Source organism: Phalaenopsis equestris, unplaced genomic scaffold, assembly GCF_001263595.1.
Source record: "Phalaenopsis equestris unplaced genomic scaffold, ASM126359v1 Scaffold001314, whole genome shotgun sequence".
NCBI classification, from domain to species: Eukaryota; Viridiplantae; Streptophyta; class Magnoliopsida; order Asparagales; family Orchidaceae; genus Phalaenopsis; species Phalaenopsis equestris.
The window spans coordinates 506,897-523,478 of NW_018165753.1; the positions used below are offsets into that span (position 1 = coordinate 506,897).

General features: G+C 33.5%; 1 protein-coding gene across 2 annotated transcripts in view; it reads right to left on the reverse strand.

The window, feature by feature from the left end:
- Nucleotides 1-15,710, reverse strand: part of LOC110033973 (GPI mannosyltransferase 3) — a 22,269-nt gene extending 6,559 nt beyond the window's left edge. The window contains exons 1-5 of one of the 2 annotated variants that reach the window (XM_020738166.1): nucleotides 15,564-15,710; nucleotides 15,099-15,396; nucleotides 14,869-14,986; nucleotides 13,236-13,340; nucleotides 12,852-13,138 (exon numbers count right to left, since the gene is read on the reverse strand). In XM_020738166.1, the coding sequence (XP_020593825.1) occupies nucleotides 12,852-13,138; nucleotides 13,236-13,340; nucleotides 14,869-14,986; nucleotides 15,099-15,316 (728 nt within the window). In that variant the 5' untranslated portion in view covers nucleotides 15,317-15,396; nucleotides 15,564-15,710. The other variant, XM_020738167.1, reaches the window with a different exon arrangement.
- Nucleotides 15,711-16,582: the final 872 nt, after the last annotated feature.

Genomic DNA, 16,582 nt, shown 5'->3' on the forward strand with positions numbered 1-16,582 from the left:
GAGCCCTATATTACTTGAGTGATACGTATACTTGTGTTGACAAATTCGACTTTAACATTATTGAATATTATACTTATACAACTTAATCAAATCAGACACATCTATACTTTGGACACTGTTGTTGGAGACACTGTTGTTGGAAAATTAAATCTTCTAATAGCGTCATCAAATTCTTGTATTTGTCGATTACAAAAAGAAATCGGTCACAAACCGAGCCCTCAAGAAGGATAAAACAGAGCCAAAACCGAGCCCTTCAAGTGGACCAAAAACAGAAAATATTTCCATCCATAATTTGATTCCAAAAGAGCTCAAACCAGACCCGACATATGGGCAAACCGAGCCCACAAGAAAGACAAAACAGGGCCAAAATCGAGCCCTTCAAGTGGGCCAAAAACAGAAAATATTTTTCCTTGGAGCTTTATATTCCAAAATATTGTGCCAACATATGTTTCGAATGGGGTCAAATAACAGGAAACATATAAATATGCATGCATCTTTATGGCCAACATGTCATCAAGCTTTGAAATGAATTCCAGCATTTAATTGAATAAAGAAAACAATAATAGAGAGCCTTAGAATCAAAACCCAAACCAACATTTCATATATTTCAAATAGGCAACTATCATTTTATGGCAACCACAGGAATGTTCCAAAATTTCCTTTATCATGCATTTCGAATCAGAAAGCAAGAGAAAGCAGCCATATTACCATTCATCTTATTGATTCAAGGAGCTTTCCAGGATTATATCTCAAAGGCAGACATAAACTTTTACTTCCACATGTTTTAAAAGAGAAAGGAAATATTTTCAGGTGCACTAGAAAATATATGTGAGGGTAAGCATAAAAATCTAAAAGAATTGCACAACATGTTTGTAAATATTAGAGCTTTAGTATGAGGTATATAAGTATATAAGAATCAGGTGGTAAGCATGTAAAGGTCCCATTATATTCACACCTATACTTCAGCTTTTACATTTATGTCACACAAAGTTTCAGATTTTGCAAACAAGTCACCTGACAATTTCAGATTTTTTCAAATTGAACACTAACGGTCTCAAAATTTTACAAGTTAACCACCGAAAGTTTCAGATTTTGCAAATCGGACATCAAAGGTGCAAGTATTGAACATCACCCGAAGAGTGTTTTAAATCCCACTTCCAAAACAGCGATAACATCCAGCAACCGGACAAGAAAGATTAAATGATGACTTGCACGCATAACCATTCATTCCCATGAGTTTAAATTCAATTTTAGATAATATAAAGATAAGCTCCAAAAGAAACTTCAATTAAATGCATAACCCTGAAATAGATTGATATCTAACAGAGGGTCTCAATTCAGAATTAGAAACGACCCTTCCAAAATTTCATCAAAGAATCTCACAAAATCCACAAACCAAACCACAACAACAACAGCAACAACAAAGCCTTAATCCCACTATGTGGGGTCGGCTACATGAATCATTTTTCTCCATTGCGTCCTATTTAGTGTCATATTTTCATTTAGTTCTAGTAAATTAAGATCATTTTTAATACAATAAGCCCAAGTCTTCCCAGGTCTACCTCTGCCTTTCTTAACACAAGTCGAATCTAAAACATCTACTCTCCTAATCGGATCATCTAATGGTCGACGTTTAATATGACCAAACCATCTAAGACGACTTTCTCTAATTTTGTCTGTCACAGGAGCTACACCAACCCTATCACGAATATATTCATTCCGCATTTTGTCTCTGCCACTCATCCACCTAATGCACCTAAGCACTGTCATCTCGGCAACACTTAACTTATTATTATGCTTTTCTTTTAAAGGCTAACATTTACATCCCCATCTATATCACCATCGTTTTGGACAACGGACCCAAGATATCTAAATCGTTCACACCTTTTAATAATTTGATCACCCAAAGTCACACTTCTGTCACTAGAGCTATTACTACTAAAATTACATTCCATGTATTCAGTTTTAGTTCTACTTAAACGAAGGCCTTTAGACTCCAATGTAGACCTCCATAATTCAAGTTTTTCCTGGGCTTTTTCTCTCGTTTTATCCACGAGAAGAATATCATCAGCAAAAAGCATACACCAAGGTACATCCTCTTGTAGATGTCCAGTAAGACCATCCATAATTAAAGCAAAAAGATATGGGCTTAAAGTCGATCCCTGATGTAAACCAACAGAAATAGGAAAATATTTTGTCAATCCTCCTTCAGTTTGAACACAAGTAACAGCTCTAGTATACATATCTTTAATGACTTGAATATAAGTCATATCAACACATTTCTTCTCGAGAACTTTCCAAAGGATATCTCTTGGAACCTTATCGTAAGCTTTTTCTAAATCAATAAAAATCAAATGTAGATTCTCCTTATTATCTCTGAACTTCTCCATCAAACCTCTCAATAAATGTATAGCTTCCATAGTAGACCTGCCAGGCATAAATCCAAATTGATTATGAGAAATTTTCGTGATGCATCTTAACCTATGTTCAATTACCCTCTCCCATAATTTTAAAGTATGACACATCAACTTAATTCCTCTATAATTTGCACACTCTTGTGCATCCCCTTTATTCTTAAAAATGGGGATCAAAATACTCTTCCTCCACTCCTCAGGCATCTTTTTAGTTTTTAAAATAATATTAAAGAGTTTAGTAAGCCAAGAAACTCCCAAATCTCCCAAATATTTCCACACTTCAATTGGGATATCATCAGGTCCTACAGACTTTCCACCCTTGGTTTTCTTTAAAGCCTCCTCAACTTCTTTTTTGCTAATGCGACGGTAAAAATGAAACGTTTTATTATTATTTACGATATTAAAATCACTAAGTTCGATCGTATTTTCAGAAACTTCATTAAAAAGTTTATCAAAGTAACTCACCCACCTATGTTGAATATCTTTTTCTAAGAAAAGTACTTTTTGATTTTCATCTTTAATACACTTTACTTGAGTTAAATCTTTACTTTTCTTTTCTCTTTGTTTGGCTAGTTTATACATATATTTTTCACCCTCATTATCTAATCTATTATAAAGATCATTAAAAACAGAATTTTAAGCGTCACAGATTATTCTTTTAGACTTCCTGCAGACCGTTTGATATTTTTCCCAGTTCTTTAAGCTTTTACATTTAAACCAATTTTTATAACATAACTTCTTATATTTTATCTTTTCTTGCACATTATTATTCCACCACCAACTATTTTTGTTTGTAAATATTTTTTTTATTCTTCAAGCACATTTTTTGCTACTTGTTTAATAGTGTTTGTAACTTTATCCCACATCACATTTTTTTCTTCATGAATATCTCAAATTTTGAAATCATGAATTTTACTCATAAAAATAATTTTATTTGTGCCTTTTAATTTTCTAAATAATTTTATTTGTGCCATCTAATTCCGCAATGATAAGTCCTAGTATTTTTTTACAACTCTTAATCTTAAAAATTTAGTAATTTACAACTCTGAATCTTAAAATCTAAAACTAATAAACGATGTTGGGTACTTAAATTTTCACTTAGAATGACCTTACAACCTTTACAATCGCGATGATCTCTTCTTCTCATAAGAAAATAATCAATTTGTGTTTTATTAGATTCACTCTTATAAGTAATAAAATGTTCATCTCTTTTCTTGAATAAAGTATTAGTAATAACAAAATCAAACGCTAAAGCAAAATCTAAAATAGTTCTGCCTTCTTCATTAGTTACTCCAAAACAGTAGCCATCATGAATATTTCTGAAATCTTCTACCACTCTACTGACATGTCCATTTAAATCTCCTCCAATAAAAATTCTTTCTTCAAGAGGTATCATTTGTATTAAGTCTTCTAAGTCATTTCAAAATTTATCTTTAAACTTTGTATCCAAACCTACTTGAGGAGCATAAACACTTATAATATTAAAAATTTTAGTATGAATGATAATCTTAAGGGCTATAATTTTATCACCAACTCTATTAATTTTAACAACATTATTTTTTAAACTCTTATCTATAATTACACCTACACCATTTCCAGTACGATTCTTACCAGAATACCATAGTTTAAAACCTAAATTATCAATCTCCTTAGCATTTTCTCCAACTCACTTAGTTTCTTGAATATATAAAATATTATTTTTCCTATGAATCATAATATCAACTAATTCCATTAATTTACCATTGAGAGTACCTATATTCCAAGATTTTATCCTAATATTAGTTTCATTAGTTTCTCAACAGGAAAATTTTATTTAAATGAATTGTAGAGCAGGATTTAGCAAAATTCCTCAATAGGAAAAGTATCATGACATCGAAAATCCATCAACAAGTAATCACAAATTTAATTTGCATTTCACATGACTTTGGTTTAAGTTCAATCTTTAAACACCAAGTAAACCCTTAAGCAAGATAAAGCGAATGTGCACGCATCCTGATTACTTCAACATCAAGAGACTAAAGCCTTAATCTCATAAGAAGAATGTCCTTGAGTATTTCAGAAAATACAAATCTCAGAAGAATTTTATCAAAACCCATGTGCCAGATATGTAGGTATATAAGAATTGGGTGGCATGTATGTAAATGATTAAAGTTCAAATGAAAGAAGTGTAAAAGCACAGGATGTAAGTGACATGTATCAAGAGTTCCCCGAAACAAACTAGCAAGACTTCCAAATTCCAAGTAGCAACTTTCAAATCTTCACATAAGAGAGGGTATCACACTTCTCATATTTTTGCAAGTAAGTTCATAATTATGTAAAGAATAAGAAGAATGGCTCCCATGATACGAAGTTTGTCATAACCAAACTGCCAAAGAAGAGGAAAATTATAAGGAGCTTAACTCAACTAACCACTAAATCATAACCACTTCAACTAACCACTAAATCAGAAATGATGAAAGCAAGAAAACCCAAAACGAAAGTTCCAAAAAGGAAGTAAGCTCCATCGAAATTCCAGCTCTGAAAGTTCCCCATAGCACTTCCAAGAAGGCCTCAAGAACGCAGGAAATAAACAGATCAAAGAAAATCCAACAAGGAGATGAGAGGAAATTTTGGCAGCACCTCCACGCTCTTCAAAATTTTCGGCCAGCACTAGACCTCCCCAAAGTGGGGTTTTTATAGCAGAGAAAGGAGAGAGGAACAACCACCTACCAGCCTCACTGATGGACGAATCAAGTAAAGGAAGAGGAAGGAGCACTTAAGGTAGGAGGAAATGCGGCCTCGAGAAGGAGAAGGGATCGGGCACACGGCAGACATCAACTGGTGAGCCGCTCGGTCGTGCGAAGCTCGAAGAGGCGAGTCGCGTGCACGAACGGCAGAGGAATGTCGCGTGTGGGGAGAGTAATGTCGCGTGTGACCGAGGAGATGCGGGAGAAGAGGCAAGCTGCGATCGAGCTGTGCCTGAGAAACGAGTCGCGGGAGCTAGGGCACGCCCGAGCGACTCTCGGTCGAAGAAAGAAAAAAAAACAGGGCTAAAGTATAGATAAGTATTTAATGTCTGTCGTGTGGGTAGGGTTTAGGATTAAAAACTTTATTATAAATAATAATATAAAAATATAAAAGTATTTAATATTTCTAAAATAAAATTTGATTTATGCATTTTCACTCGTGTGTCAGATTGTAGAAAATTGAATGTCCTTTTTAGATAATTTTGACGTTTCGGACACGCTGACGCGGTCAGCTTTGCCTTCAGAGGTCTTTTTGACGAATTCATCAATTTGCGTGTAATTTTGTTTGTGTCGGAAATATGGAAATATGGGTGTCATTTCCTACTAAAATTAGTGTCTCAGACGCGTTGGAGCAGTCCAATTTGTCATTGGAGGTCGTTTGGAGAAGTTCGCATTTTCACCCATCCTTTAAGCTCAATTTAAGTCTGTTCTCGTGCAATTTTGCGAATTTTGTGCATTTGGGGTGTGTGTGTGACGATAAAGTCGTGAGGAGGTTTTCCTAGGGCTTGAGGTCCTATTGTGAACTTCTCTTTGAGTTTCCACACAATAGTCCTTAACCGCTCGTCCATAAGACGATGGTTTTGAGACCATAAATGTTAGACATCACAGGAAAATAGGAAGTGTTTGGAATATCTAAAAAAGGGTGGGTCCCAATTCTAGTTTTTTAAGATGGTCAATAGGAACTCCTAGAGCTAGATCCTAAGCTCTAGAAAAAAGAGTAATGACCTCAAAATGAGGTCAACAGAGTTAAAGTTCAATCGTAGGATAGTTAGGAAGTCACCGGGGTTCTCCCTGGATTTGTGACATCCCCTACCTTTCACTTCATTGACTCATGAAAATAATTGTTCATATTTTGAGTCTTTCTCCCTTGATTTCCTCATATTTATCATTGGAAACCTAAACTTTGCAATATTGAAGGCAGAACCACTAATCTTAATCGAGAGTCTTCTTAAGTAATTTCAGTCATTTAAGATGTAATTAATTATAGAGGTTTGCCTCTATAGAGAACTTAAAAATCCAGTTTAAAATAAACTCTATTTAACTTTTCATGTTAAATAAGGGAACTTATCAGCTTATAAAAAAGTTTCGCGGACCAAACAGACGTCACAGATCTTTTAGTTTAGGTGGTTAAGTCTGTCAACAAGTTGTATGCATATTCTTCGTGATAATGTACTACTTGTAGTATCTCGCTCAGCCTCCTAAACTATCAAATACGTGAGGCCCGTTTGGTTTCACTTTTCAAAATTTAAAGTATTATTTTCTCAAAAATTATAATCATAATCATACATACCAATTAAAATAAATCCAAACGACCAACCTTTTCGAGATAAAGCAGCCGACAAGTACAACTCATAAGTTACACGCCAAAAATAACGAATTCTTCAATATTTCATTTATTCGTAAATACTAGTATGCAAATGTCGGCTTCTCCAACCATCTGATATCTTCCAAGCGATTCGAGGATCAGATCATGAAGAGGATAATCAATCCAGCCATCCACATGAAAGATGCCCATAAGACAAAACTATCTTTGTAGTTTGGCATCAAATCATAAAATGATTAAAAGAATCATATTCACTGAAGGTTTAAGGCCCAACAAATTTTATTAAAGAAAGTTGTTAATAGTGGTGATTCTCAGATCATGTAGTTGAGATTGAATAGAATAGTCACAAGGAGTTTGCAGACATGATTATATCATCCTTACGGCATCATAAAAGGGTGATCAATTCTCCAAAAAATATATTGTTGGATAAATTTTCAAATTACAGCATAAAAAAATGAATTTGATTTTTTTAAGAATTTGAATAATTTTTTTATGAATTTAAATTTGATTTTATAACTTTCTGAATAAATTTGTACATGAATTTTAATTTATATTATAATAGTTCGTGACAGAAATATAATTTAGTTTGAATTTAGTCAGTTTGTTGTTATAGATAATTTTTTTTTTTTTCTGGGAGTCTAATTGGCTATATAGATTAAATCAATCTCTATTGTAAAGGCCAATTTAATGCTTGAATTTCTAAAGCAAATTAATAAAAATTCTTCCCAAAAAATATTTCTTTTTATTCATTATCTACGAATCCTCTCCTACTTGTGCAAAAGTTGCATTTTTTTTCCATTGCTTTTTTGATTGGGAATACCGAGCAGAAATTCCAAAACCGCATGGCTACAAATCTAAGCCCTCTTGAAGGACAGTGAAGTCCCTAACCACCGGAAAAATTAGAAAATCATGGTATTGCCCACTAAACCTATATCAAAAGGCATGTGATACAATTCTAAGCGCTAAAGTATAGACCCTGCTTAGCTGCTGCTCAAAGCTTTTTTTTTGTTCCCTTGATTTTATTTTTTTTTTGTCTTGATGCTAATTATGCTCATTCCAGAGCAAAGAACAACAACGAATCAGCCAAAAAAAAAATGTGTGAATCTACAGTTAATTTCAGCAAACCAAATGCAAAGAAAAACACTTTGCTCATGTCCAAAGAAGAAAGCTTAAAAAATATAGGGAGAACTTGATGCTTACAACAAAAGGAGAAAACAGAAAAGTTATCTGCAGTGTAAAATAACTCTTGATGTACATTTAATTAATCGGGATAACAATAGAGAACCTACTTAAAAATTATTAAGAACCTTTTTGAACCCTTTTTAACCTATCAATGTGGACTTACACAATACGGTTAAGAGGCTGTCTATGAATCATTGTGCAATCTCATTTGATATCTCACGTGTGTATAAATTATGGCTGGTGTCAAGAAGAGTTCAAGCAAGTCTCAACTTGAAATATAAATTATGATTTCAAGTTTAGCTAAAAAACTCAAATTGATCTAAAATGATTGATTCTGAATAAATTTCTTAGTTAAGTCCAGCTAAGTCGCTTAATTTCAAAATTTTATTATATGAATTCGTGCATATATGATTGAAGCCACATAAATATGAAATTTTATATGATTAGAATCCAAGTTCAAGTTATTTTGAACTAATTTCAAGCAAGCAATCCTCAAGTAAAAAAATTAATTTAGATTTATAGATTAAAATTCAAATAATCATTGAGTTCAAACAAAATTGATTGCCCCATATAAAACTTTACCTTTCTAAATGATGCAATGTAGAATTTCCATTTGAAACTTTAGTCATGAATCATAGTCTTGTCACTTTAGTCTTCGTCACTTTAGTGAGTATTATTTAATTCCATGTTTTGTTCTTACACTTATTTGAAATTTTATAATTTTAATTAGGTTCAGATTGTCCTCCAAAATTATGATAACTATTATGAATAATAAGATTCTGATTGTAAGAGTTGTTGATGATGACAGAAAGATATGCCATCTTTTAGCATCCTCTATAGAGATCAATTCCTCACTTTTCTCTTAACTATAAGTTTCTTTCTTTCACTATTCTTATACTTGAACATATTCTCCTGCAACATCCATTCCTCTCTTCTTCTCAATCCCTTTTTTTCTAGTTATCACTCCATTTTCTCTCAATATCAAATCTTCATTAACATCACAATATCAAAGTTCAACCACAATCATAAATGTGGTTGCCATCTTGTCGTCATTTAGTATCAAAGCATATGTTCCAACTAAAGTTTAAAATTGTGCAACTGGGTGTTGAGACATTTCCGTTCGTGAGACAAGTCGTAAGCCTTGAGGCGGTCTAAGGCATAAGCCTCATAGTTTTAAATTTGTGTGAGTCAAAATAATGGGATAAAAATAATACATCAGCATCATAGCTTATATTTATATTAAATAAATACCTATTAACATTCTAGCATGACAAAAAAGGACAAATTATGTTTATATAAAATAACTGATTATGTAAGTTATGAAATATTATGTAACAACTTGCACAAAATAAAAATATAATGTAAACATTAATTGATCAAGCCATCAAACTAACATAAAACATAAAATAAAAATAACATAAAATCAAAGTAAAACATAAGATGAGTTTAGTAAAGTAGATTTCTCTCACTCCTATTGTTTAACATAATAGCATATATAGATCAAAATAAAACCGTAATAAATAATCAAAAGCCGAAGCAACAAGCAACAACAGTGCAGTAGGAGCGACTAGCGACAATTGCAGTAGGAATGGTGGCACCAGGTGGCCGCGACGGTAGTTGTAGCAAGCAACAACTAGTAAGCAAAAGGTAGCAATGCTTGGAAGCTTGACAGAGGAGAGGGGAGCTCTGCATGTGAGAGTGCGCGAACCGTCTAATATATGGGAGAAAAAAAAAACTAAATGCGAGAGACGCATGCCTCAGCTAAATTAAGGCGAGGCACGCCTTGAGACGGGCCGCCACCAATATGAGGTGTATGCCTCTCTCGAGCTACTTAAGGTGTACGCCTCAAAGCATTTTGCTTTCGAATTGCATTAGGGCGTGCCTCAAATTGTGCAATTTAAATAATGATTCCAACATTCCATGAGAATTGATGGTAAAATCTCCATAACTTTGGATGTTCTAATAGAGATCAAAGTATTGATCTTTATTTCAACACTCCTCTTCAACATTAAACAATAAAAGTTCTAGTATTACGTGAAAAAAAATAGTGAACAATTACAATTCCATGAAAATACCTTGGACATCCTTCGCCCCTTATTAGTAACAAATCACTCATTCTTTTTCCTCTACTTAAATCCCTCACAAACACCAATTTATCTACCTTCCACAAAATCCTTACCTCAAGGTTCCTCCACTGAAACCTCTAAACTTATCTTTTGTTTATATTTCAATTTAAAATTTTAATTTCATTTTTGAATTTCCATTTGGAATATGAATTTCCATAACAATTTAAGTTAGGATTCAAACTTTTCATCCTGATCTCGTTCTAAAATATTTTCCTCCACAATTTTTTATAACGACGTGAAGTCCTAACCAAATCAAAAATCCCAAACCAATTTGGCCAACCAAATTAAACAATAAGCACAAATGAGGGACAAAAAAAAATTCAATTTCTTCTAGTCAATAATAAAAAAATAAGAGGATTGGATTCATATCAACCAACACTATCTATAAAGACATCCAAATATACAGGGATGCTTTCCTAGAGCAGTGCTGATGCTCTTTAAGATCAACATTGAGAGCCTTCTTCAATGGTGCTAATGATTTTGCATTCACCCTTATATCATCTTCATCGAAATGGATTTTTCATTTATTTCACTTCTATAAGTGGATTTCCCATTGGATGCATTTTGCTAACTCAATTGAATAGTCAAGGATATTCAAATCTTTCTTCAATAACATTTCTACCATTTGGAGTATGTCTTTTTGTAGTCAGGGAAATTGATATAGTGTGATTTGCTAAATTTTAAAATATTATTTAAAATATCATGTTTATGCAACAATAATCCATAATAGGAACACTAGGGGCATGTAACCCCATAGGCACAACCCAAAATAGATTAGTTAAAATTTGTGCATTTTTGTATATAACCCTGCATAACACAATTGCCAACATTTGCACAAATGCAACACCCCCTTGCGCTATGTTGGTACGTTCAATTGATGCCGTTGTGTTCTTGTCATTTGTCATTTGTCATTTGTCATTGTCAATGCCCCTGTGCTCGATCCCTAATGCTTGATCTTCTTTTTCAGAGAGAGACATTAAGAAAAGCTCCTAAATAACGTTAAAGCATCCTCCTCCTACCATTGAGGTACATTCATTATACATCTATCTATGAATTAAAGTTTTAATGAATAAAAGTCTGTAAATCAAAAGACTGCAGAAGAAAAGAGAAAATAAAATTTCTATGCCAAGGTAGCCATCAAATTTTGATTTAATTCACTAAAGTTTATTGGAGTTGCATAGAAAACTAAGAATTTAAATGCAGGCTATTACAGTTTATGCCAGGCAGGTCTACTATGAAAGCTATACGTTTATTGAGAGGTTTGATGGAGAAATTCAGAGAATAAAGAGAATCTACAATTGATTTTTATTGATTTAGAAAAAGCTTACTATAAGGTTCCAAGAGATATCCTTTGGAGAGTTCTTGAGAAGAAAGGTGTTGATATGACTTATATTCAAGTCATTAAAGATATGTATACTAGAGTTGTTACTTGTGGTCGAACTAAAGGAGGAATGACCAAATATTTTCCTATTTCTGTTGGATTACATCAGGGTTCGGCTTTAAACCCTTAACTTTTTGCTTTAGTTTTGGATGGTCTTATTGGACATTTACAGGAGGATGTATACCTTAGTGTATGATTTTTGTTGATGATATCCTTCTTGTGGATAAGACGAGAGAAAAAGCACAGGAAAAACTTCAATTATGGAGGTCTACATTGAAGTTTAAAGGCCTTCATTTGAACAGAACTAAAACTGAATACATGGAATGTAATTTTAGTAGTAGTAGCTCTAGTGACAGAAGTGTAATTTTGGGTGATCAAATCATTAAAAGGCGTGAACGATTTAGATATCTTGGGTCTGTTGTTCAAAGTGATGGTGATATAGATGGGGATGTTAATAGTAGAATTCAAGTTGGTTGGTTGAAGTGGAGGAATGCTTCGCGCCTTTTGTGTGATAGAAAAATACCACTTAGACTAAAAGGAAAATTTTATAAGACAGTGGTGAGACCTAAAATGCTCTATGGCGCTAAATGTTGGCCTTTAAAAAAGAAGCATAATACTAAGTTATGTGTTGTCGAGATGAGAATGATTAGGTGGATGAGTGGCTTTACACTTAGAGACAAAATGCGAAATGAATACATCCATGATAGGGTTGTGACGGACAAAATTAGAGAAAGTCGTTTTAGATGATTTGGTCACATTAAACGTCGACCATCTGATGATCTGATTAGGAGAGTAGAAGCTTTATATTCGACTTATGTTAAGAAAGACAAAGGTAGACCAGGGAAGACTTAGGCTTATTGTATAAAAAATGATTTTAATTTATTAGAACTAAATGAAAATATGACACTAAATAGGACGCAATGGAGAAAGAAGATTCATGTAGCCAACCCCACATAGTGGGATTAAGGATTTGTTGTTGTTGTTGTTGTTATCGTTACTAAAGACTAATCAGCTCCATAAACTAAGTTTTCATGTAAAACATTTTGCAAGGATTCCATAAATCTCGATGCTCAAAGAAATCATTATTGTGTGAGTTAACATAATACAGACAATCAGCTATGTTAAGATGGCCATCAAGTTGTGGTAAGCCATGTAAAAACTACTCATTTGAATGACAGATATTACTTAAGTATAAGCAGCTAATTAAACTTGTTAATTTTTCATCTAAAATGTTTTGCAAGATTTCCATGAATCCAGCCCATGCTAGAAAAAAAATTCTTAAAAATGAAAACTAACTAATTCATTTTAAATCTAGAAAAAAGAGGCAAAACATTTTTTTCAATAAAAAAATATCAACATAGTAATGCACTCAATATAATAATATGAGGAAAAGGTAAAATTATTGAAGTAACTACTTACCCTATAGATAGTACCTCAAGAAATAGGAATCTAAGCTTCTTTTGTATTCCAAATAAATCAAAAGATCCAACATAAAGCCATATTATAGCACTTGTAGGTCGGATCGCACAAGCTAGTGCTGATATAAACAAAGCCTTCTTCCTAGAGAAAAATGGCGCATGCTTGGCATACCCAAGGAAAGAAATCCAATAATAGAGACCTGTGACAGTCATTACAGTTTCCAAGCTATTCGAAAATGTCCTTGGCATGCAGAAGAACATGAACCAGTTTGATAATTGAGAAAATAGCTTTCAAAACTAAGTTAAGGACTTTACCTTTTCTAACAAAAGAATGATTGTCATTAATCCTACTTGGATAAACAAAAATAAGAATAAAAAAGGATACAACAAATTTTGCAACCCGATCACCAAAGACTATTCGTGAAAGCTTGTACAGATAAAGGTCCCCAACAGAAGAAATCACGGACTGAAAAAGCCGCGGAGTCCGCATCTAAAATCATTAAGGGCATGATTATACGTGAAAATGAAAAACTCAAAACAATAGACATATTTTCATGTGTAACCTTTAAACTAGAAGTTTATTATATGTATGTCATACAATCATAAAGGCACACCAACCAAAACTTATAGTAATTCAAATTATTGAACAGTTCCTGTAACTGAATAGAGATATCAGTAAATAAAACCATATAAAGACTAGTCCTTCAAACCATGTAGAAGACACAAGTAATTATATCTTGTTTAATCAGTACAGCACACTGATAAAATCATATTAGCATGATCATGTATGGATGCACACATGACCACATCTACCAACCTAGAAAATGCGACGCTATCATCATCGCTACTTATGCCAATTATTGAAGTAGACTTCATGAATCCTCGTTATACATTTAGTCTTGAGATAAATGTACAGACTTCATGAATCCTCGTTATACATTTAGTCTTGATGAATGCTGCATAAGGTGTTTACTCTCATTTACATAATTTTTGGGGCATTTACATACATACCACAATTCTTCTGCATTTGCATATCTAACATCTAAGCTTCAATATATACATATACATCATTTAAATCTTTAGCATTGTGCATCAAAACTACCACTATTACTAACTTTTTTAAAGTGAAATGCACCTTTTCATGCATAGGTTGATGACACCAAAGCATGAAAAATATAAATGTCAAACTTTGGATGCTAGGCATGTAAATAAATAAGAATTGTTTGGAATGTATTTAAATTTCCCCTCTTTTTTTTTTTGCAGAACATGTGTTACATTTAGTCTACCCATTTTCCTTCCCATATCTTCAACATTAATTTTCTTTTTCAGTTTTAGTGATCCGTCGTTTACCCTTTATTGTGCATGCCCAAGCCATCTAGATTATTTCCACAATATTATCTTCAAAATGTGCTATTTTTCCCTCTCTTTGAGTCTAATATAACCACCTTTTTATAATTATTCCTAATTTTGCATGCTGGCGTAAAACCACAAAAGAATTTAGATGGCAGAGGCAATTTAGAAAGCTATAATCCAATATTCTACAGGAAAAACAAATCTTACTGTAACAATTAATGGTCGTTCAAAAATTTTGTTGACAAGAACAAAATCTTTGGTTTAGGATGTGAGTGTATGAGTAATCAATCATTGAGAAACTGTCAAAGCTAACAGACCTGTTACTGAAAAACTAACCAGCTAACACCTAAACTTAGCTTTTTGCATATATACCAACCAAATCTTTAATATCAAATAAAAAATATCATTTTTTTAACTTTCAAAAGGTAAAATACACCTTTTTATGCATAGCAAATGTGGCATAAATGCAATAATTGAAGTTTAGGTGTTTAATATGAAAATGCGTAGGAATTGAGTGGTATGTATGTAAATCTTCCAAAACTAGAACCATTAACAGAACCTAAGGTCAACAGCAAATTGCAAAAAACACAACATGGATTATTATCAAAACTCGAACACTAGAGAAAAAGATGCGAGTATTGCATATGGCATTGCAGATTTCTCACCATAAACCATGGACTATCCAATCGAAGAAAGGCCAAGGCTTTATAAAGCACAGCGAAAACCAACGGGTGAAGGTAGCTACGGATTCCATTCTTCCACTCCCAAGTGAGGTGCCCGTAACTACACTCTCAATCCAAGAAAACTATGAAAATGAATCCAAGGAATAAGCAACAAGGTAACTTAGATTTAGCAGAACTTCATAAATTGAAAGATTTTGAGGTCTAAACCACACCCGAATACCATCCGATGGGCTACCTCAAGGGCCTGCCAGTGCTCGTCGGGATTGAAGTACGTCTGCACCAAAAAAGAATTGAGAGCTCGGAATGCCAGGCAAAAGGCAAAGATCCTCTTCTCCGACGAGAAGAGATTGTAATAAGGAGTCTCTTCCTTTTCATTTCGATGATGTTTTCTAAGGTTGACATTAAGATTCTCAGTCTTCGAAGTTCCCATGAATAATTGACGGCGAAGGCTTATCAAGATTGAGCTGAGGGCACGGTGATAACAAAGCTGGATTGCGTTACAATATTTTCCTGTAGAATCAGTAGTAAATCTGAACAAAACTTCGAAGGCTGCGGTAAATACGGGATTCACTAAATCCTCCGAATCGGTGGATTTAACTTGGCTCTGCGCATTTAACACCAGGACGACACTAGGACGAGGACGAGCGCTTCCCGCGAAAATGAAGGTGTGAAGTTACCTTCCTTCAGGGTTTCGCGTTGGATCGGAGCGGCAGGAGGAGAAAGATGGGAGTTTCGGCTCTCTCTACGCTGCGATCCCGTCGTTGCCTTCCCAGTCCCAGTTCCATCAAACCGCGACTGTATCGCGACTCGCGAGTCTCCTTCACTTTGAGCTTCGTTAATTTTATCAAAGTATGAAGTTTTCTTATTTAATATAAAGTGAAAAAATAATTTTATAATAAATTAACGAAATTACTTAATATATAATAAAAAAATTTATTTCTTTAACATTTTTAACATCTAAAAGATAAAATTTTGAATTTTAATATATTTTGAGTATATTTTATGTTAATATGTTTTTAAATGAGTTGGCTTGCGAGCTAAGGAGTCCGAGCCGGGGCTAGGTTGAGCTTGTCTTGTTAGCTCATCGAGTTCAGTTCACGAGCCACTTATCGAGTCGAGCTCAAGATCGCTTGACTCACTTGCACCCTAACTCTTGAGGATTCGGTCACGAAGGTGTTGGTTCTGGGATCTAACTCTGGAGTCATGTATTTTCAAAAGGTAATTTAGGATACAACAACCAGTGTTTTTTACCTATTCCTCGTGCTCATTCAGTCTAGTTTACGGAACGAGTTGTAGTGCTTGTGTCAGCTTAGTTAAGTAAGTTTAACCCCATTGGTTTTGTTTCTCTTGAGTGAGTTATATTGAGTCTTGTCCTTTTTTTATATCAATAAATAAACCCCATTTTTTAAATGATAATAAAAAATGGCTAAATTTTTCCTGCTTTGTTGTGACCTTAGTAGTTTATGTGCTAACTTTTTTATCCCTATTTTTATATTAAAACTCTTCTAATTACTGACTCTTCGTTCGCCTTATTATACATCCCAACAGCCTTAGCAAATTAAATAAACAAAAATCAATTTGTCCAATTAAAGTTTTGAAGAATAAGTCTCCAATTTTTTAAATTTATCTTGAGATAAATGTACCATAAATTTTGATTGGTTACTCAAAACTCAAAGGTCTTTACACCCTACGCCAA